This window comes from Spodoptera frugiperda, chromosome 1 (genome assembly GCF_023101765.2).
Source record: "Spodoptera frugiperda isolate SF20-4 chromosome 1, AGI-APGP_CSIRO_Sfru_2.0, whole genome shotgun sequence".
In the NCBI taxonomy this organism is placed as follows: Eukaryota; Metazoa; Arthropoda; class Insecta; order Lepidoptera; family Noctuidae; genus Spodoptera; species Spodoptera frugiperda.
In genome coordinates this window covers 3,244,612-3,267,088 of record NC_064212.1, presented here as the reverse complement: position 1 = coordinate 3,267,088, position 22,477 = coordinate 3,244,612, and the positions used below count along the sequence as shown (strand labels likewise).

Here is a 22,477-nt window from a genome sequence, read left to right as displayed (position 1 = left end):
CCGCCCATGGACACCCGAAACACTAGAGTTTTTACAAGTGCGTTTCTGGCCTTTTAGGGGTTAGGAGTAGTTAGTTAATTTATATCCATAGTCTACCCAAACTTCTTACTTACTAATAAATCTTCTACCCTTTTGAAAAAACATAAAACCTCATTTCACTTCATTATTATGAATTAGAGAACTAGTAGTCAATGTCGATACATTATTAGAAATCACAAAATCTATAAAAATTTCCTCAAAAATTAGTACGAGGTTGCAGATCGCAGCTAATGATACAGTTTTGACAACGTAAAGTGAGTTAAAACATAATTAATTTTTCATGTTCGATGCGGTCTAAGATAAATACTTACTTACTGAAGGAAAAGAAAGAAATAGATAAATGAATTGAAAGTAGGTCAAGATATGACAGTTGCTATACACTTTACTGAGAAGTAAAAATGTATCATGTATTACTCACTCACCCATTACACTCACTCATCACTATTACTTAAAATTTGCGAGCTGAAGTGACAAGCAAACCACATCGCTCGAAAAACAACGGCCGATAGGCTAGAAGTGCCCGAATGACGATCACAAATCAGAAGCTGTAGCTAAGATAGGCTTCCAGAACCATTGGATATAAGTGGCGAGCTATCATTTGACATGGAGAAGTAACGAGAAATCCTCTGTCGTCTCTAGAGGACTGACCGACAGACAGACATTTTGTTCTCATTATATTATAACATTTGCTTTGACGTTCAAAATCTATTTATATTGACTTTGACTTTGACTCTGTTGAGCTGTTGACGTCTTTAGACTGACGATGATGTTTACACTAACTTGACACGTAACAAATGGCGTGATGGTTAAATAAATAATTAGGTATAACGATGAAATCTATCATGAATTTCCGCTAATTCGTAAAATCATGTTACTCATAACACGTTATCTTTCCACTGACATCGATCAAATCGGGGAAATATTTTGTGCAATACATTATAATACAAACACGTCATTATTATCATTTTCTACTGAAACGTGTATGAAACGCGTCTATGTGGATCTAAGGATGATTTTCCACCAGATATGTAGCTATGCTACTAAGATGTAATAGCTAAACTGTGAAACTATGTGACTTTCCATATATCTTTCTATCTTTCTATATATAAAATATATCTTAATTGAACCCATTTCCATCAGTGCTAAGCTATATGTAGCAATGAATATGATAAGGTGGAAGTCAAACACATTCACAGCAACGTAGCATACTAAAAAGCACCCTAAAAGTGTGATTCACTCTCTCGGTATTAACATGTCATACCAGCAGGAAAAAAAAGTGTCCATAAATAAACATTATTTGTTAATCACCCATCGATGTTTAAAAAGTATCTAAAAGTGACATAATGACACTATCTAATTATGTCTCGTTACACACAGGACAGTAAGTAGGTACAAATTAATAAAAACATACGAATTTCGATATCACGAACAATTTTCGGAAATATTATTTATATATAAATATGTTTGATTGTTTACATTGATTATCAGATTTCAAAGAATTATTGTTACGTGTTAGTAATTTCCATTATGTACTGACCTCAGTGATACAGTAAATTAATCACGGGAAATAATGTAATAGATATTTTATACATAGGCCTAACAATTTATCTTTAGAAACGAGTATTGACAGGTGTACCTAACTACTGAAATTGGGCACTTCTATTCATATCTTAGATAGGAATTAAGATTCAATACTACTTTAAGAATTTCAACGATACAGAAATTAACGTAGAATTTAGATACGCTACCTAGCCAAATCAACAAACACACTTAACATCACACGTTTTTAATCCCGGAACCACTTGCTTCTGGTTACCCCTAACCAGGGAGGCAGTCAGACACCAACTCTTCACCAGTTGCGGTATCAACACCATGTCACTACAAACCCGAAAGAACGCCAATATTTGGTATGCTATCGGACCTGGAAATGGCACGTACAATCCCTCACTTTGCATTCACACTTACGACCTTTCGACCAACGACCTAAAATTGAGTATGAGGAAAACCAGAAATAATTGAACTTTCCGTATCCCTAGTTCCAATAACATCACCACATTCTCAGTAATGCATATAAACTTTCTATAATGACATCGGCAAATGCAACCAAGTTCTTCCCATAATTAGGCATTCATTAAAATCTATTTAGCAGTTTTTGCATTATGAACTTCACTTACTAATGTAACTTTCTCTGTTATATAAATTAAATGAAAATGAGTTTTCATTTAACTATAAGTGTATATTACTTATAAGTTACAATTACTAAGTTTTTTGCCATGGGAAGTTGCCATCTTCAATGGATTTTCCCTGTCTAGTAATCTGATTGCCATAAAATGTTTTAGTATCTTTTGTGTTACAGTTTCGATGTCGTAAATTCGTTTATTAATATCAGAATAGCATGCGAACAGTTAATATACTTTTTATCATCTTATAATGTAGGAAGCTGAAGTTATATTTTGTTTGTTTGCAAGCTTGTATGTTTGTTTCGCGCGATTATCACTTGACCTAGCTTTTGAGTTTGGAAAAATATTTTGGTGTTTTGTAGTCTAATGATGAAAGTTTTTTCTTAATATCTCTAGTACGCTATGACTATCTGTTATTAAATTAAAGGGTGAAGCTAGTTTGACTAGAAAAATCCCCAAATCCTGCTTCTGCATACCCAACAGGAAATTCATCGTAATTTGATAAAAATCTTGACATCAGCCACCGTAATTAGTTATCGAAAAAGATTTTTCTTTTTTAATTGATTTTTCTAATCGACCCGATTCCTTGATGATAATCACAAATGGAAACCGAAATACAAAATGTAAATTAAATAAAAATAAATGTTAAATGTTTGTTATCGCTTCAACAATCGCTCTATCAGAAGTCGATTCTATTATTTTCTTTCGAGTATCGTTTCAAAAACGCCCGCAAATCGGCGATATATCTAAACACACGCGTTATCACTGATTACGAGGGTATTGTCATCTAATCTTAAAGATCTCGCCTTTCGGTCCGTTTGTTGTTAGATCAGATTTTATTTGTAAACTTAATTAGATCGAATACTGCCTTACCGCGATACGGGTGCTATCTCATACTTGATAATCTAGATTTCTATCTGTCCAGTACCTAATTGGTTAATCTATGTCGCGATATGGGGGAACTTGGATTGTAAGATAAATAAAAGTGCCGCTTGTTCGATAAAACCTAGATCAGTTGACGTTTCGTCGATCGAAACAAAAAACTATTGTTAATATTTTATCTACATTGGATCTAAATTGAATAAGCATTGTTGCTTGTACTATTTTCATGAATAACATGCTCTATTTAGATCGCATAGATTTTAAGGTACGTCAATTAGTTTTGGTATTTTTAGTTTGCGATTGATAAGAGGTACATTCGCATTGATTTACTATTTGACTACATATTAAATATGATTAAAATAGATATTCAACAGTGTAGTCTAGTTTCAACTTCAAACATGATTCGATTATTTCAGTCAATGAACTAGACATTACCCATGGCTTTGCTTATACATACCATATATCGTTCCATGTACTTACGTACTTGTAACACTTCTGGTGTTTCGGGTGTCCATGGGCGGCGGTGATTGAGTATCATTAGATGATTCGTCTAATCGTTTATCAGCTTATGTCTTTAAAAACTTTTAGACCTAAAAGAAAGCCAAACAAACAAACACACTTCCACACTTATTACATTAGTAAGGATTTCCTACAATTTTCACAGCACTTATGAATTGTCGTCATAAAGATAAAAATGTAGCACCAAATCGCAACATCTCGTATGTTTTTAACAAAAAGGTTGATAAAGACGTTGTCTTTACCTACTTCCACAGTAGTTAACAAACAGGTTTTGTTAACTTGTAAGTAATTTCATATACATATTATATATATTTCGATTTTTGAGTCTTTATTTAACCTCATATGTAAGTAACAAAAAGATTTACTCAGCTTAAGGTAAATATGGTATACATGTCTCAGAATCTGAAAAAAAATACACCCAAAATAAACCCAAATCGAAGAAAATTGCCAAAGGATTTCAACTTTAGGCTCGAAGCTAAGATTTTAAGTTCGACAATCGCTCTCACAACTACTGAACTATTAACTTTGACGAGTAGGAAAGTGGAAGTTTCCTTTTAAATTAAAGTCTGCTATTTTAATATACCTAAATAAGATTAAACAACAACACAACAGGCAAAACATAGTTAGGTATATTATGTTAAAGTACACCTAAAACTATATCCCACATAATTACGGAAAAAACAGTCTAATTAATAATATAATTAACAAACTTTTCCTATTTTAGACAAACATACCATTTAAAGGAAAACCAAAACATAATCAAAACAACTAGCAACCGGAAAATATTGAAAAAAAAATCCTTCACAAAGCGAGCATCAGTGTCCTACTGCGCTTAGCTTCAATACAACTACGGACTCAAATATCTTTAGCCAACCATTCATGAACCAGCCGCGGCGCACGACGCTTTACCTAACTGTACAAGATAATTATGAATTTTATAGTTACCTGTGTTACCGTACATTAGTAATCCAATTCTATGATAAAATCTATCTATAGAACAATCGGGTTGATAACGTAATGGCTCATTCATAATCAGTTCGCCAGTCTATGCGCCACGGGGAAAGAAAGAAAAGGCGGAAAGAAATTGGAAAGAAGAAAGTGGAAAGAAAGAAGTGTTTATATTGTGTGTGAAAGTGTTATTGCCAAGTGGTTATTCTTTGTCTAATGGTGATTAGTATGTTTTGTGATTTATGTTGAAAAGTTAACGCGAATAGCTGAAGCTGAAGAATTTGGTAGGTCTGTTAAAGATTATTTTCTTTTGTATAGCGCTGCGGTTGATTTGTCATATTTTTTTTATATAAGCATGACGGATGTTTGTTAATATTTTTCACAACAGATGTGGACAATGTTTTGATATCCATGATCCAGAAAACATTTTTGACATTTCTCAATAATTGTGTTTTATATAAAAGTGAAATAGAGCAAATATATCTATGTACTAACTACGTATGTAGATTGAACATGGTACCGGTACCTTTATAGTATTTTTTAATTCGACCCAATAATGAATTTGTTATTAGTATTTTCCATAAACGTCTATGAAAATTGTTTCTATACTTCCAGGTGACATTTGGGACAAACTGTCACAAAATACTTAGTTATTGACATTCAAATAAAAATCATATTATGGATGCTAATTGTACTATGAAATCATCATACAACACTTTACCAAGTAGACACAGGAAGCCAGTCAAAGTAATTGTTCTTACAATTACTTTTTATAATTAAAAAATATAAATGTTTCCATTATTTTAATTAAAATAAACACTTCCTTGAATACGCGCCGGTAATCTGCGGACTGCGACTTTATTTCTGCAATTTGTTAATATTATCGCACGCGATCTACTTATTTAGGTTTTTTTAGTTTTATTTTTTATTTGCAAAACCTTGTTTACTTCATTTGTGCAATTTAATACACGTAACTACTGAAAACTAAAGTCCTACATAGTGAGTTAATAGGTACACTTACTTATCTATTTAATTTCACTGTCAGAAGGGGCAACCCTATTGCCCTTTGTCTGCAGTTTATGATATTAAATATGATAATTTTGTTTTCAATTAAGGAATATTCTTTGATCTAACTTATGCAGCAATATGATCAGTTTAGTATTTGAATGGAAAAATAAATAAAATTACGTCAACAACTTAAGGTAACATAAAAAAATAAAAAACAAACACAATCCTTTTTCAAATTCGAATAAAATTTGAACGCAAACCGAAAATGCAACTGTCAATGTTAAGGCTGGTCCTTTAAACCTCCTGTGGCTGTTCGCTTGGCGCGGTGGCTGGGCAACTGTATTAGTGTGTAGCGGGTTAGATTCCCGCACGGAGCAACTGTTTGTGTAATCCAAAAAAATGTTGCTTCGGGTCTGGTTGTAATGTGTATGTGAACTTATATGGTTATTAACGCACCCACGGCACTGGAGAAAATCCCAGTGTAAGACAATGTTTAAAAAAGAAAAAAAATCCATCCCTGCATGAGCGACACAGTGGAAACTATCGTTTACTTTTTCGTCTCCCCAATAGTATCTTCAGTTCTATTTCGTTGCGGGATCCAAGACAGTCATTCATGTCCCTGAGACTCCTGAGACTCCATTATTCCGGTGTTATCATGTTTTCTTAAAAAAAAAAAAATACAAAATAAACCGATCAGAGTAAATGATTATGGACAATTATTTAGCGTGTTGTTTCTCCCCGTGTACCATAATAACGGATCAATTATAGACATAACACCATAATCAGTGGCCAATTAACTTAATGCCATTAACTGAATTAAATGACACAATTGATTACTAGAAACTAAGGTCGAATTATGGTTAATCGCTTCGGATCACGATAGCTATGTATATTTATGTTTTAATAAAGATTTTTATTTATTTTTTAATTGATTGTCGAATTTGTTGTTTTAGTTGGTTACTTTTGTAGACAAATTGTCTTTTTTGATGAGATTTCAATCTAGAGAATGAAGTTACATATAAGTATTGTACCTAAATATTTGACGTTTTTCCTACAAAAATTGAGTTTACGAAATACGAAATTTGAGTACGAATTTTTTTTTAAATTAGAGGTATACCTCAAATCAATAATCAAAATAGTTCTACATAACTAACCAATTACACGGCTAACATCATTTTGACGTTAACAAATTTAATTACGAAAAGCAAAAAAAAAATACAAATATAATCAAACCCTACAACTAACATTTTTTTAAACAAAAAAATAGGTATAAAGGTAATTCGATATCACTCACTAGCAAAATAAATTGCCTACAAAACTGACTTTTTGCTAAAGATTAACACGTCAACTTCGATGCAAAGGTAATTTATGATACATTGCCGCATTTGTTCGGAACGTGACACGCAGTGTTTGTAGCTAGCGACCAGTAATTAGCGAACAAATTGATTCTAACGCCAGACTGGCATACATGGTAGCGTTTGCAAGCTAACGGCTGGATTACATAAAGTATTATAATTTTCACTTGCTTTTTATTCTTTAAAAAGTATTTTATAAACTCATTTGGTATTGTAGTGTTACTTTTACTTAGGAATTATACAGTTTTAAACCTTTATTGTGATTATGTGCTTAATATTTTAATTTAATAGTATTCAAGTAGTAGAAAGTATCTGCCATATTTAAGTATAATATCTAAAATATTATGTATTTTTGCATAATAATTTAACTAATTGTTATATAATTAATATATTGATATATAATTAATCCAATATACTTGTCTCATTTCCAAAACTGAACCCATTAAAAAAATAAGAATTGCATAAATATCTGCATATCTGCAGGATATTGCCAAACCAGAACTAAAAAAAATATTAAAACCTATAGAAACATCTAGAATACGCTCCGTTTGATTTCACAATTCTTAAACATTGGCTTATCAAACAATTACAAGCAAATTGAAAAATTGCTGATTCATTGTCAAAAGCTGATCAATCTAATATATTGAATTAATTACCTCATTTAAGAATATCCACCAATTACCTTAAAGTAATGACATCACCCTGTATCTGCCCAATAGGTAGTGAAAAAAGTTCCACCCACTTTTTATCAGTTCTGTTTAAGTGTAATTATCAAAGCACGCATCGTGTTCACCTTCATTTGTTAAAGGATGCATGCTACAATTCCTAATTCGATGCTACTATTAAGAACTTCAAAATGGGTAATCTCAAACCCAACCGAGAATGAACTGTCTCCAAGCAGGAGTAGGAACGGGGTAGTTCTTAGTCAGTAAGAGTCTAACACTCATTCTCGTTTCACTCAAGGAGAAGTCATTGTATGATTTTCCCCATCCAAGAAAATATGTCTAGAGCTCGCACTAAACTCACATAACTCTACCAATAAGGCAATCAAACTAAATAAATAAGTACGTTAGGAATTATTACAACACACACCCTAGCTAAAACAAAAAAAAACAATTGCAACCTAGTCTATTGTTTAAAAAAAGACTTTGACAGCTAAGAACTCAGTTGTCAATATTTTTTCGCTTGACAGTTTAAGTGAGACGTATGTTATGATACTGACAGTTTTCTAGGTTAGGTTATAATTCCTAATAATAGATAATTTCCTTCGTATTAAGACATAAGTGGCTATTTATAGCCATAAATACATAAGAAATGTCAATTTGACGTTTAGTTTTTTTTTTTGATCTATGTTGTTGCAAACTCGGTTCTGAGTCTATGGTCTTGTAAAATAATATGGAATGATACGATAGCAATATAATTTCTTTAATTATAGTAGTTTTAATGGCCTTACCCATAAATATAAATAAAATACAGTAGAATTACGTAAAATGTACTTAAGTAAAAAAATGTGCAGATAATATTAACTTACAAAGCTAACACATGATTTTATTTGTTATTTAAAGATAAGAAACATAAGAGATTGATATAATTTATTATGAGATTGTAAACTGCTAATCTTGTTAGAATTTTATTAGTCAGACATATTTACTTCAGATAAGTAATAATGTGTTATGACTTAGTAGGTATTTTATTGTTCCGGAATAGTAAAAAAGACCAGATTATAAATCTTACTCACCCCATGATTTTTTATACATAAGTACATACAATGCTTTTTATGAAAAGTCGTAACGATAGTATATGGATGACTGCTACCCTAAAGGTGTTGTTTATACATTGTCGAACCCATAAAACCCCTGAGTTTAAACCCCTAGACTAATGAATTTAATGACGATTTTAATCACAATCTTATACAAATAAAAATAGACAGCAAAATCTGTTGCTTTTGAAAAATGCATGCGTTAATTTAAAATTATATTTTTCTCTCTTTCCAGATTACTTCACCCAAAATCAAGAGTACCAAAAATACGCTGCCTCAATGGGGGTATCGGAGCCCCCTAAAGACGATTCACCTCGGACGACCCCCGAGTTGTCGCGAGCTGATCAATCCCCTTCAGAACGCCCCCCTCCAGGATCCGCAGACAGTGATGATGCTGACGAGTTCGCGCCGAAAAGGAAGCAGAGGAGATATAGGACCACGTTCACTAGTTTCCAGCTTGAAGAATTGGAGAAGGCTTTCTCAAGGACACATTATCCTGATGTCTTTACGAGGTTAGTTTTTAATGATTTCTTTTTTCTCTTGGCTTTGGTTCAAGACAAGCAATGATCTGATCTTAGATAGCAATCAAAGCTGTTGTATATAGTCCTTTATCATTTTGGTCATAGAAGTATAATTATGTATACTTATGCTACCCTAACAATGTTTTACTTCACATGTGGATTTTACCTAAAAGACTCTTTATCTTATTCTAACACTCAAATTATTTTCAATAATAACATTACTACTTTATCAGCCAAGTATTTATACTTACATAATTAAGTACCACTAAGCTCATTTCCATACGACTTTAAATCTCTTAGCAATTAATCATACAACAATCTTAATCCTACTAACGCATACTGAGTAATTTCTTCAATGAAATCCCAGAGACGTGGTGAAAACCATTTCCACTACTTATCAAACGTTTATCAATCAAATAATCCGACTCTTCCTCGTTTCATAATAGGATAATGGAGATAAAATGGTCGCTTTACGCCTGTTAACTTCTATAGCAAATTAATTGCCAGGATTATCTTAATCCATCATAAATTAAATTGAAGTTTACTGCCTTTTATCTTGTGTTATTTACATGCACGTTACATAACTACAGTCACGATAACAAATAAATTATTCGCGGATTAAACAAGATAGTAAAATACTGTTTGTTTTCTTTTGTTGTCTATGGAATGGCGGGAAAAAATGACATCTGTCAACGGTACCGCCATTGAAGGTTGACATTACAAATTACACAAAGTGCAACAACGAATAAAGTAACAATTTAATTATCGGCTGCAATGCCTTTTCTGTTTATAAAATAATTCAATTGAAGATTAGAATTTTTTTTAATGTTGTGTATTGCTGCTATAAAATAAATGCCATAAACGTTTTTTAGATTCAATATCTTAATCGAATTTTATTTTAACATATTTAAGTACTATTTATTTCTAATAATATTTTATAAATACTTAATAATATTTTTTGTTACTTTTCAGAGAGGAGCTGGCTATGAAAATTGGCTTAACGGAAGCAAGAATACAGGTAAGAAATCGTTTTTTCTAACACATTTTTCTTTCATTATCATACGTTTTTAAAACACAATACTGTTCTTAAAAGATTAGTACTACCAAACAGAGCAGCCCTATTTCTATTAAAAGTTCTATACTTCATTAAATTTCAAACTCAATAAACCATAAATTACTTATAAAACTGACAATCCACTGACTACAATGCCTTAAGGAAAATACAACCAATTAAAAAATTACAGAAAATTAAGGAAAATTACTCAATAACCATTATCGGATCGTAAATAAAACCGTTACTAATGTTCAGTTCATAGAACATTCTGGATAAAATCTATGTAGACTACTCACCGAGCTATACAAAACCAGTTTATCTTGGTCTCGCTTTCTATGATCTTTCCGCACATTCGTGGGTCAATTTATACTGGTTTATTTAGCTTGATATGTGACTAAGTACTGGTACAATTGCACGTAAACTATACTATCTAAGGCTTGTTTCCACTTCATTGGTTTACACCTGCTGCCCAAGGCGAGCTAAGAATATATTACTTCAATCACCGTCTAGATAATTATAATCAGTTTTATAAAGTTAGACTCGTAGCGGCGTTTAACAGCTGTTCTAGGCTTAGCTATTGTGTGCAAGCGCATTGTGAAACTGTCTCCCTATTGCTAATGTTTGTATGAATTGTGTAGATCAATTTACTACACTAATTGTCCTATTAAAAACTTTACTTACTTACTTCATTCTTATAGACTCCCTAAAATAAGTACATAGAGGTTTACATTATTCTATGTAGTCGGCGTCGACAAGACGAACGAAAAACCTCCGAGCCACTACGACGCGTCGTAGTAGCTCGGAGGTTTAAGACGCTTCTTATGCATGAGGTACATGTTCAAAACCTACCAACAGCAAAGTACCAATGTGACTTTTTAGAGTTAGTGTGATTTATTGTTAAACGTGGTGATTAATACTCAAACCTTCTCCGTATGACGACGAGAAGACGCCTTTGGTCAGCAGTGGTCAATTATGTTGCTAATGGTGCATGTTGAATGTCATGTACCTAAGACATAGGAGGCCACATCATCAACAGCTACAACTAGTACTTAGTCTTACTTAACCCCCATTTGCATGATCGTAAAAATTGATCTTTGAAACAATGCCTTGCTCAATTCAGATTCGGACACAAAATCTCATACAGTCCCACGATCAAATAACCAAAGAACAGCAGGCAATCATAATTATACAAACACTAATAAATAAATTCACAAATATATTCATTTTATAACACAATATTAACTTATCGCTTTTTAAAACACGAGCTAGAGTCAATTCGCATTGCCCTTTCGATCTGAGGCCTCAAACCACTAATTCCCGTGGTTCCAACAGCCAAGGACTTGTCGTGCAACCCTCAATCAGACCAGACCGAATCGAATGAGACACAGAAATGACTGCAGTGATAACTATAATAAACTACTTTGTACATGGAGTCAGGAATCGCACTGCGTTCGTTGTCGGATGCGGCAAATTGCTACTTGAAGTTGAAGTTGTACTTATTGCGCAACATTTAGATAAGGACACCGAATTGTAATAAAATAACACTTATTAATTAAAATTAAATCGTGTCAAAATTGAGTCAAAGTTACCCGATAGAGTCAAACAAACCCGATTTTACGGGATTTAATTTACAACTGTAATCTTCAACATGTAGGTACCTAACTAAATGCAACGTCACGCCTTTTATCCCCCAACGGGTAGACAGATGTGCACATTACGACACCTAAAGTCGCTATACAATGTACATACATCCACTTTTCACCATTTATTTGTGTTATAAGTTCCATGTAATAAGGGGCGAGCCTATTGTATTAATTTAAGTTAGGTATAACTAAAATATAGTTAATTAGAGCAATGAAGTCAGTAAAAACAACAATGCACGTCTGGCTATACTTCGGGGAAGAACAAGCGTGTCAATTACGTATGTATAGTCAGTAGGTAATCATTCACATGAGGCGACTAGTCAATCATAATGATTTAATAACAGCGTTATACTATTTAACGTCATAAATAATCGTTAATTAACACAATCTGTACACGTGTTAAGTTTCCTTATATAACCACTGATTATAAAATAATTGCACCATTAAATATCAGACCTGGTTTTACCCAAAAGAGTTATCCAGAAACGCCAAGCTAATATGAGAAGTAAATCGTCCAATGATTCTCCTGCTTGGACGAGGCGAGGAGTGTCAGACTCTTACCGACTAAAAACCACCCCATTCCTACTCCTGCTTTTCGAGCCGGAGCCCCGGTAAACCCGCTAGGTAGTCCGCATATGTTGGATCTAATAAGTACTGCAAAAAGTGGGTGTGGTATACCAAAAACTCGATGCTATATTTTAAATTAAAATAAACGACTAAAAATACCAAAACTGTATTCTTGTGTATACAAATGACTTATTTATATCTTTTAATATGGAAATATTATTTGTTCATGTCCAACTTGACTCCTAATATAATTGGGTTATTTACTATCATCACCATAAACATTGGTATTTATGCAACGAAGACTAACAAGGCGACAAAATATAAATTTAATCACCAGAGATTGGACGTCAATAAATAATTTAATGGCGTCCCTGTTATGTTATCTTCAATTATAAATGTAGATTCTGATATAATTGTTTGAATAAATGTTTATATATTAATTAATATAAATACAAAATGCCTATTTATGCAATATTATATAGTTTAGCGTGTGACCCCTGCGGAGCAATTGGCTGATTTTTTAATTTTAACTACGTTTTACAATGTCGTTTGCATATTTAATCTTTTTTATAATAATATATTCAATAATAAATTGGAAAAATGAAATCACACGAGCTATATAATTGTGGGATTTTAATATTGATATTTATTAAATAAATATGAATGTCTGTATGCAAGTAGGACGTCATAAAATGGAATGGCTGTTAAATACAGGTTTGATTAACCAATAAACCCGCAGGCTCTGGGCTCGTCTATACAAATTGATTCGACGGCACGAACATTGTAAAAGGCTGACATAATGAATTAGTTCCTATGAAATCACATGCACGTTGGCGTCAAACGGTGTCCATATAATTATGTGTACTTAGAAAATTACTACTTACACGATAAGTTGTTATAAAAACAGTTTATAGGTGTGTTTATGGAAGATTAGCTTATAGTAGCTTCGATTATATGTATATAATAATATCAGTATAACGTGATTAGGTAATTCAAAATTACAATAATGTAGATAAGAAAATTTTGTGACCATCTATATCAAAATGCCTTCTCCATTTTAGCAAGTTGCAAACATTTCATCGTTCTTTGTTACTCGAGATCTTTTAATAATCGTACGAAACCCACACTTATTTGTCGCAACTCGCGAGGGTTTATTTTGTTCACAATCGATGCATTACTCGAGTACAAATTAGTGGGACGAAGGATAGAGTTATCGAGTGATACAATGGATCGATATATTCGTATAATGGAACTGTATAACAAAGTCGAATCGATAGTTGTATCGAGAATCGACGTGAAAATACGTTGTGTTGAATGGAAATTCAAGCTTATAACTATATATCCTGTAGTTCTTTATTTGTTACGCTTTCATAGACAAGACTATAGCCACTATCATTGTAGGGCCGATTTTGGTTGAACGAAGTTCAACTAATTATGGCAACCAAAAATATTCTCAAGCAATATGTTTTTTTTTTTTTTAAAACGTTGCTTTACACTGGATTTTCTCCTATCTCATGGGTGCGTTCACTGACACACAAGTTCACATACATACATACACATGCATGACACCCAGATCCAAAATAACAGTTTATGGATCACTCAAAGAGTTACTCCGTGCGGCAATCGAAACCGCTACACGTTGTCGCGGCTGCCGATTGCCCAGTCTCAGTACCAACCGTATAGTCAATTAGTTTTTCCTATATTAACATTAGTTCTACACAACTAAAAACATTTCTACCAACACCCACAATACGGAATGCACACAATTAAGTTACGGTATCCTAAGGCGCGGCCAATTAATATTATCAATACAATATACCAACAACAAACTAGCTACAACCCCCGACTTCACCCGTTTTGGTGTTTGACATTAAACAGTAACTATGTTCTTACATAATTTAATAAAGTTTTTCTATAATAACAAGTTTTTGAAGACACAATGGCGTGTGTTGTCTACGTGTAGGAGACAGGTGTTGTATTTTTACTTTAAGTAATTTATGCTTTTTGAAAGAACTTTCTAGCTCATTATTTAAGCTTAGCGTTTCTTGCGATCCTGGTAGATAGTTATCGTTGATTATTATGTTTGTAGGTAAAAGTACATAATAATATGAGTGGCTAGCTTTTTATGAAGCCTTAACGTCTTCGCTCGCTTCATCACTTTAACAATTTTTTCTAATCAATATTTTACATTTTGTGATTGATATGAAATTATTCCCTGCCTAGACTGACTGGTAATGGCATATATAATGGACAATTGGTATATAGTATACTACATTTCAGTATTTGTATCAATCCCATGCACTGGTTTAACTAAACTTTTAACTAAACGCTACATCAGCCACATCGTACTTATCTATCTAAAAACATATGAAATTAACTAAATATTAAATACAATCCCATACACTTTTCTTACATACATACATAGGTAAATTTATTGTCAAATCATATCATATGTTTAGGTTTTGCCAGTATATTTAGTCTCTAAATGACTAAACACACATCTATTACCTACTTAAGTAATACCTTTATGATAACCATACTTTTTCTTTAACGCTGTTGTTACAAACTTACATAAAATTAAGCCGTAATTAAGTCACACCTGAACGGGTAGGCAGAGGTGTCATGTTATTGAGACCGTATAGGTAATCGATTATAATATAAGTACGTATATTACAACAATTATAATGATCTATAAAGGTGATATGGGGCCTGGGGGGATATTGAATAGTACACCTTTGATGACAGGGACGTAAAACGGAAACAAGATATATTAAACATGGAGTAATAGACTAAACATGGACTACTCTATGATATTAAATGATAGTAAAACTACTAGACGAGAAATCGTACAAATCTTTTGCCTACAGGAAAAGACAGACCTACGTTGTATTTGTTAATAATATTTAAATAAGCGTGCTTTTCTACCAGAGATGTACTGTTATGTACGTTGCTATGGATGCGTTTGGTTTCCACCAATTTTTACACATACCATAGCTTAGCACTGGTGGAAACGGATTCACCTAAGCTATGTTTTTTATAATGCGTATAGAAAGATGCGTACTATGGATGGCTTCTGCGCATCTTCCTCGCACAGATATATAGCTAAGTATCAATTTAAACGGTCACATAGTTTTACAGCTAACTATGACATCTTCGTAGCATAGCTACATAGCACATCGCTGACGGAAAAGCACCCACACTGTCCAATGCATCTCTAACCTTTTTTATCTGGGGGCACGGTAGTGCACCCGCCAAGTCAAGCAAAAAAAAAAGCGGCACGGCCGTACCATCCTTTTCTCAAAGTCCTCTTTTCAGCTACATATACCCAACAGACAAAGTAATTCATGAGTATTATGGCCATCACATCGCTTAACGTGGCGAATGAGGCGACATCTGTACATTACCCTACACTTTAACATGATACGAACCTCTTAAGATATTACCCTGTCTTAATACGAAACGGCTACCATCGATTTAAGTAATAGGCGCGTATTTTTCAAACCCTTGTTTATTAAATGAGATCATTAGCAATTTTCTTGTATTATTACCAGCTGATTCGATCATGGCGCGGCTGGGCGACTAAGATTTCGCTTTGATTGTCGGTTTTTGATCAAAATGTTTAGAGGTTATGTTGAGATCAGAAAGTTATGCAAAATATATATGTTTGCTTATGGCATACGATTTTGTTGTTCTTATTTATTCATTTTGATGTAGATTAGATAATACCTTTGATAAAACTTCTTCGGAACACATTACCATAATAGTTAACATACCTAATGGTCGGGATATTAAGCATATCTAACATGTTGCAGCGAACACACACCAGACTCACACAACCTTAAATTAATAAACAAACGAATTAAGCATATCCTAGTCAATACATTGAAACCATAATCATGAAAGGCCGACATTTTAATAGATATCAAAATGGTTCACGTCCCAGAGGTATCTATAAAATCTACAACGGTTTTATGGGCCTCCCGCTGGGCGAAGCAATAGCACGTTGCGCAGTTTTAGCGCTCCAGCAGTCGATCGCAGCACTGCGCGGCCGACGTGGTCATTACCTTAATGCGCGACTCTGTTAAGCTATTAAACACGGCACCTGGGACGCAGTCGGTGCCTTTTTGCACCCACCGGACCCGCATGCCGTCAGCCAACCCGCCACCAATTACAACATTTATAAATTCGCGGCCTCAACGCCGTATGAAGTCATATCCGTAATGGCCATTGTAAACTTAATAGATCATACCTCCACACAAAAATTCCAACCATAACATCTACCCATTAAGGCTCAATTTATAACGACGACCATAACCGTAAACATAAAACGTTTCTTGTTTATCACAGCATCCGCTAAAACCGCATCGACATTTACAGAAACGCGTTTAATTTTTTACAATACACCATTTATCATAAGTGAATTAATTTAAATTGCCATAAAAATAACAGTTTACATAATGGTCGTACGGTTCGTGACGAATTTTTTTCTCTTTCTCAACATTTTTGTAAGTGCATAAATATTTCATGGCATGATAATCGACCTTTTACTAAAGTATTGAATTGTAAACTTTTTGTTGTAAAAAGCTGGATTTTTGTTGGCAATAAAGCATTATGGTTGTCAGTTTGAATGGTGTAATTATAAATTTAATAACACTGCGGGTATAATTGTACAAATTCTAGTTGATTACGGCGATAGAGACGTGATATTATGTGGCCGGTTGTTCATTGAAAGGCTCGTAAATCAGGCGCGGCGCGCGACACGCAGCTTACGTCTTTATATTTGTTAAATGGACATATTTCTAATAGAAAAACGGTTAGCTTATGTAATTCGCATCAGAATAAGGCTTAGTTTAGACAGACGGGGCAAAGAAGTGACATGTTTGCCCTCGTTAGCCACACGTACGGTGCAAAGGACCACTGTTTTTCGTCTCAAAACATAAATAAATTGTAAAAGACATCAGATGAAATTATGAAATATACATGAGTTGGTTGAACAATAATTTATTGTTGTTATAATATAATAAATATATGTTTGGCTTGCAATATTTTACGACACATATGTCGTGGTTACAATGTAGTAGACAGTTTAAGGTTTCGACTTGTCTTATAACATTGTAGCAGAATTCAGTATTTTGAGTGAATTGAATGATCTCATTGGCATAATGTTGCGGTTTGTGGTGGCTCGTATTTTTTTAAACATGAAGGTTACACACGTGTGATAATTGTTCTTAATTTTTCAAGGCGATTTTCTTTGAATAAGTATGTTGCATGAAAGTCGGTCTGGTCAGTCTTGAGCCGCAATTTTCTTGTGAACTCCAATTAAGTACTCGCAATGTTGTTAATTTCGACAGCTAATAAGCTTTATTTGTAAATAAAACTGTTAAATACAATCCACTTTTCATTATAAACTATGTATTCCAACAATAACTACGGAAAGAAATTAATAAATAGGACGTAACCATTCTAGTAAGTGTTGACTAACTAATATTATTTATAAAAACTGAAACAATAGCCAATTAGGAAAACCCAAATTACAAAAAAATACATTAATAGGTCGTTATAGGCCTATGCCTATAGTATGATATTTATTTTCCTTGTTATTATTTATCCTTTTAATTGTTTCACATATTATAACATAAATAACCTATTTGTCTAGTCTAATTTAACTAATGGCTAGTTACAACTACCTTGAAGTACATTTTAATCAATTTTCTATCTCGTAAATTTCGCCCGAAATATTTTAAGTGATACAAATATATTCAATGCACCTATAATGCATTGTTACTACTTTTAAGGGGGAAAATTGTAAAATGTCTTCTACCACCATGGGTGAGGCGACAGGTAGTGTCAGACTCTTACTGACTAAAAACCACCCCGTTCGTAGACTATAAGTATTTTACTTGATCTTCATTTGTCAAAACATTTCACTTTCCATCATAAAGCATTGTTACAAAAATACCAGTAGATATAAATAAATCATTGGAAGGGCAGAATTATTTATAGTTGAGCAAAAATGTTAGTAGCATACTAAAATAAAATATATAGTCGGTACCTAGGTAGTAAAGGTTGATTATTATGTTGTAAGAAAAACTAAGTACTCTTTATTTATTACCTCCTAACTACGTGTTTGATTACTAGTTACAGTACAATAAAACAATATTTAACTGCTATTATTTAACTTTACCATGCGTGGCTACACTAGAGGTATTTAGTATTTACTTCATACTTACTTAGTCCGGTATTGTTCATAAAATTAAACTGAAAAAGTGGATCAGATACTATAATGAACAAAAACATTTATTTTAAAAAAATACTATGAACAGAATATAAACGTTCCTTTTATAATACAAACATTGCCTGCTTCAAATGAACGGGCAAAGATTGGGTAACATTAACCTCTTAATTTTTTGTACTTTATTGGGATATAATAGGGAATGTTACTATTTAGTTAAATAAGAAGGATTTTTAATATGTTACTTAACATAATCAAGCTACATAATACACATCCCTACGTAATGAAGGATAATCACACATAAAAAGCTATTTCTACACGCGAGAAAACATAAGCCTTCTTCATAAGCTTAACAAAAATCTCCAGTTTTCTAACCAAAACTATCTCTTCCAGGTGTGGTTCCAAAACCGTCGCGCAAAATGGCGCAAACAGGAGAAAGTTGGTCCTCAGGCGCACCCCTACAACCCGTACTTAGGGGGGGCGGCGGGGGCTCCCCCTCCCTCTGTCGTGGCTTCCATGCCCAACCCATTCTCACAGCTGGGCTTTGGATTCAGGAAGCCTTTCGATACGAATGCCTTGGCTCAGTTTAGGTAAGCATTTTCATTGTTTTTTGGAACTTATTTTGTAGAAAATAAAGTCTAATTTCTATTGCATTTGAAATGTTGTATGAGATACTGTTTGTTAAGGGATTAGTTATACACAATTACCTATAAAGCTTCATCCGTTAGCTACTTACTAGCTTATGAAACATTTCATCTGTATTTTACTGGATGTTGGTATGTGTTGTATAGGCCTACCCCAATGCCCGTGTTTGGAAGAAGTCTTTGTTCACCAATGGACGTCTTGTGGCTGATAATTATGATGAAGTGTTCTAAATAGGACCAACATTTTTACATCAACTAATTAAAACTTTTTTTCATCAACAGATACGCGGGAGGACCTGTGCTGGGCGCTCAATACCTCGGCGCTCCACTCCCTCGACCGCCACTCTTCAGCGCTCCCCTATACACCAGCAGTCCTCCCTTCCACTCCCTCCTAGCAGGCCTCGCGGCCCCACCACGACAATCCCCAGACCCACCCCCAGTCTCACCCCCAATCTCCCCTGGAAGCGAATCACCCCCAACCCAACCATCAGCTCCAGAAATAGAAAGAAGAAGCTCAAGTATCGCGGCCCTCAGAATGGCTGCGAGAGAACATGAATTGAGATTAGAAATATTAAGACAGAGGCATCATACCGACTTGATTAGTTGAACGTGCCTCGTCCAGTTTCGGAGAACTCGAATCCGGTTTCCTAATTGAAGCTTGAACCTTCGCCAAGGCTGGTTTGTGAACAAATCTAGATACGTTGAACGCTGGCACTTATTTGTAATATGTCGGGAATCAGGTTGTAATGGAAGAATTAATTATAACTGAATTTTGCTTACTTTTTGTCGCTACGGTTCATTTTCGTCTCAAAATTTAACGTCGCCATTTTTTGCGCAAATTCTTAGAAGTTTGATACGTTGTCCCTTGCGTTCTTGACATTGTCAGATAAAACTATGAAATTAACAGAATTAAGTATTTAAAAAGGCTAGTAAATACAAATGCTGGGAACCAGTTAGATATCTTAATTGTAATTAAAAACTCGACTGGGAGCCCTGTTGAAATATTTCTTCAAGATAATGACAAAAAGTGACAACAAAATTAAATGGCTCTGGTATTTAGTTATTTACAATTATACGTACTTAATTATTGAGTGAATGAAACGAGTTCCAGTGAGTTATATAAATGTTTACATAGGTATACTATATTTTGGCTAAATGCCTTGTAAGATAACTATCGTAGTAAAGAAATAGTACATTTATTATGTTAATATTTTAATGTAAGGTGTAGTTACTTCAAATCCGTCCATTATAGGCCTTATTGTTATTTATTGTAGGATAAGTAATCTTAAGTTTTTCAAGTGATCATTGTATAAGTAATATGAAGACTCCATGCCTTCTGTGCCTTTATTCAAAAGTGGCTCCTTAGAAATTATGGCGCAATACGGTAGATGACTAATTTCTATTTAATGTCCGTCTTGTAGATTATTTTAAAATAGCAGATACGTATTTTTTATTTTCTCACAGAAACAAATACTCTCGAAGATGTATTAATTTGAAATATCGCGTGACGTCACTTCTTGGTACGTTTTTTACCTACGTAGAAATGACGTAGTTGCTCCCACTCTATCTAAGCATTGTTATCTTAAATGACAAAATAAAAAATACGTATCTAATATTTTTCCATTACCTGACTGACGGGCTAATTAGATTTTTAATTTTCATACCCCGTGATCATCCCTATTAAAATATATCCTAAATGGTCGGCAACACTTTCGAAATGCCTCTGGTATAGGTTAGGGCTACGGAGACCGTCTACCATCAAACGAACCATAAGTCTTGTTACTTATAAAAAAAAGTATTATTTCTCAATATTATCTATCTATTTAAATCTTTGTTTTACTTATTATACCTTCAGTACACATGCAAAATCTATTTTTATCTATTTTAAGTAATAATATTGGTATGATTTATGTCAGAAATTAAAGCAAAATGAGTCTACAGTACATAATATTTGTTTTAAATTGTTTACCTAGGTAAAATTGCGTGGAGCTTGCAAACTTAGGTATGTTTTTTGATCTTTCAACTGTCTTTACGTGTGGTGTAGGTTGCCATTTATTTACTCAAAAATAAAACTTTTAAATTGACACGTTCTTTTTTTAAAAGTTCATTTTTATTTTTAAAACAGTTTTTTTATTAAGTTGCACCAAAGAGTATTGAATGTAAACCACAATGTTTTGGTTAAAGAGAAAATTTTTAATAGCTGCACAAACCACGTTGTCTTCGCTTCTACTGTTTGTTAAAGGTTAAACAAAACGACATTATGAATAATCTTGTATAAAATAAAAGTATTGAAACCTTTTACTTGGATTTTTTATTTACACACAAATGGACCTCACATACTCGTACGTACTTACATAAGCACAACATCAATAGTTATTATGCTGAAAATAATTGTTTTGAGAAAGACTTCGTCTATTTTTTTTATGAGTCGTCGTTTGACCTCTATCGCTCCTGGTGGTAAGCGATAATGTGGACTACGATGTAGCACGTCTGCCCATAAGCAACCTATTCAGTCGAGCCTTGAAGACACTCAGGTTATACCCATCAGGAAACACAGACTCCGGCAAAAAATATCACTCCTTAGCAGTTCGCACAAGGAAGCTTGAAGCGAAGCGCTTCGTTCTTCGCTTTAATTGCTGAATAATCTAGAAACCTTAGAGATTTATTTACTTTACAATAAATAATAAGGAAATAGATATTTCATACACGTAAGACAAATCACATCTAAGAAGGTTTTATTACAAGTAGCAGATATCAGATGGTATTACATGTTCTTACAAAACCTATGAATGAATTACAGAAAAGAAATCAATCAACATTCCCAAATACTCGATAAATAATCTAAACACATCAGCAATAACAGTTTATGAAGCGTATTATAGTAGTACGCCAAAATCGATCAAACACACATACCTACAGACGATAGTTCAAAACATTCAATTAGTTCAATAGGCCCCACTTTCGTTCATGTTCGCCTTTCAACGTTCCTGTTCATCAATCAGGGCCTTATTACATGTCAAGAGTTGAAAAATATGGCAGCTTACCGTTTGAGGGTCGGCTCATTCATCATCAGCAACAATGGAGCTTACATTAATTACATAATCGTATTCAATTAAATTGTAATTC

The 22,477-nt window shown here is 33.5% G+C and overlaps 1 protein-coding gene across 2 annotated transcripts in view; it reads left to right on the top strand.

The window, feature by feature from the left end:
• Nucleotides 1–21,652, top strand: part of LOC118273532 (homeobox protein aristaless-like) — a 79,587-nt gene extending 57,935 nt beyond the window's left edge. For both annotated transcript variants that reach the window (XM_035590550.2, XM_050707921.1), the window contains exons 2-5: nt 8,926–9,202; nt 10,184–10,229; nt 19,101–19,297; nt 19,634–21,652. In XM_035590550.2, the coding sequence (XP_035446443.2) occupies nt 8,926–9,202; nt 10,184–10,229; nt 19,101–19,297; nt 19,634–19,958 (845 nt within the window). In that variant the 3' untranslated portion in view covers nt 19,959–21,652. The remainder of the gene's footprint in view (nt 1–8,925; nt 9,203–10,183; nt 10,230–19,100; nt 19,298–19,633) is intronic.
• The last annotated feature ends 825 nt before the right edge of the window (nt 21,653–22,477 follow it).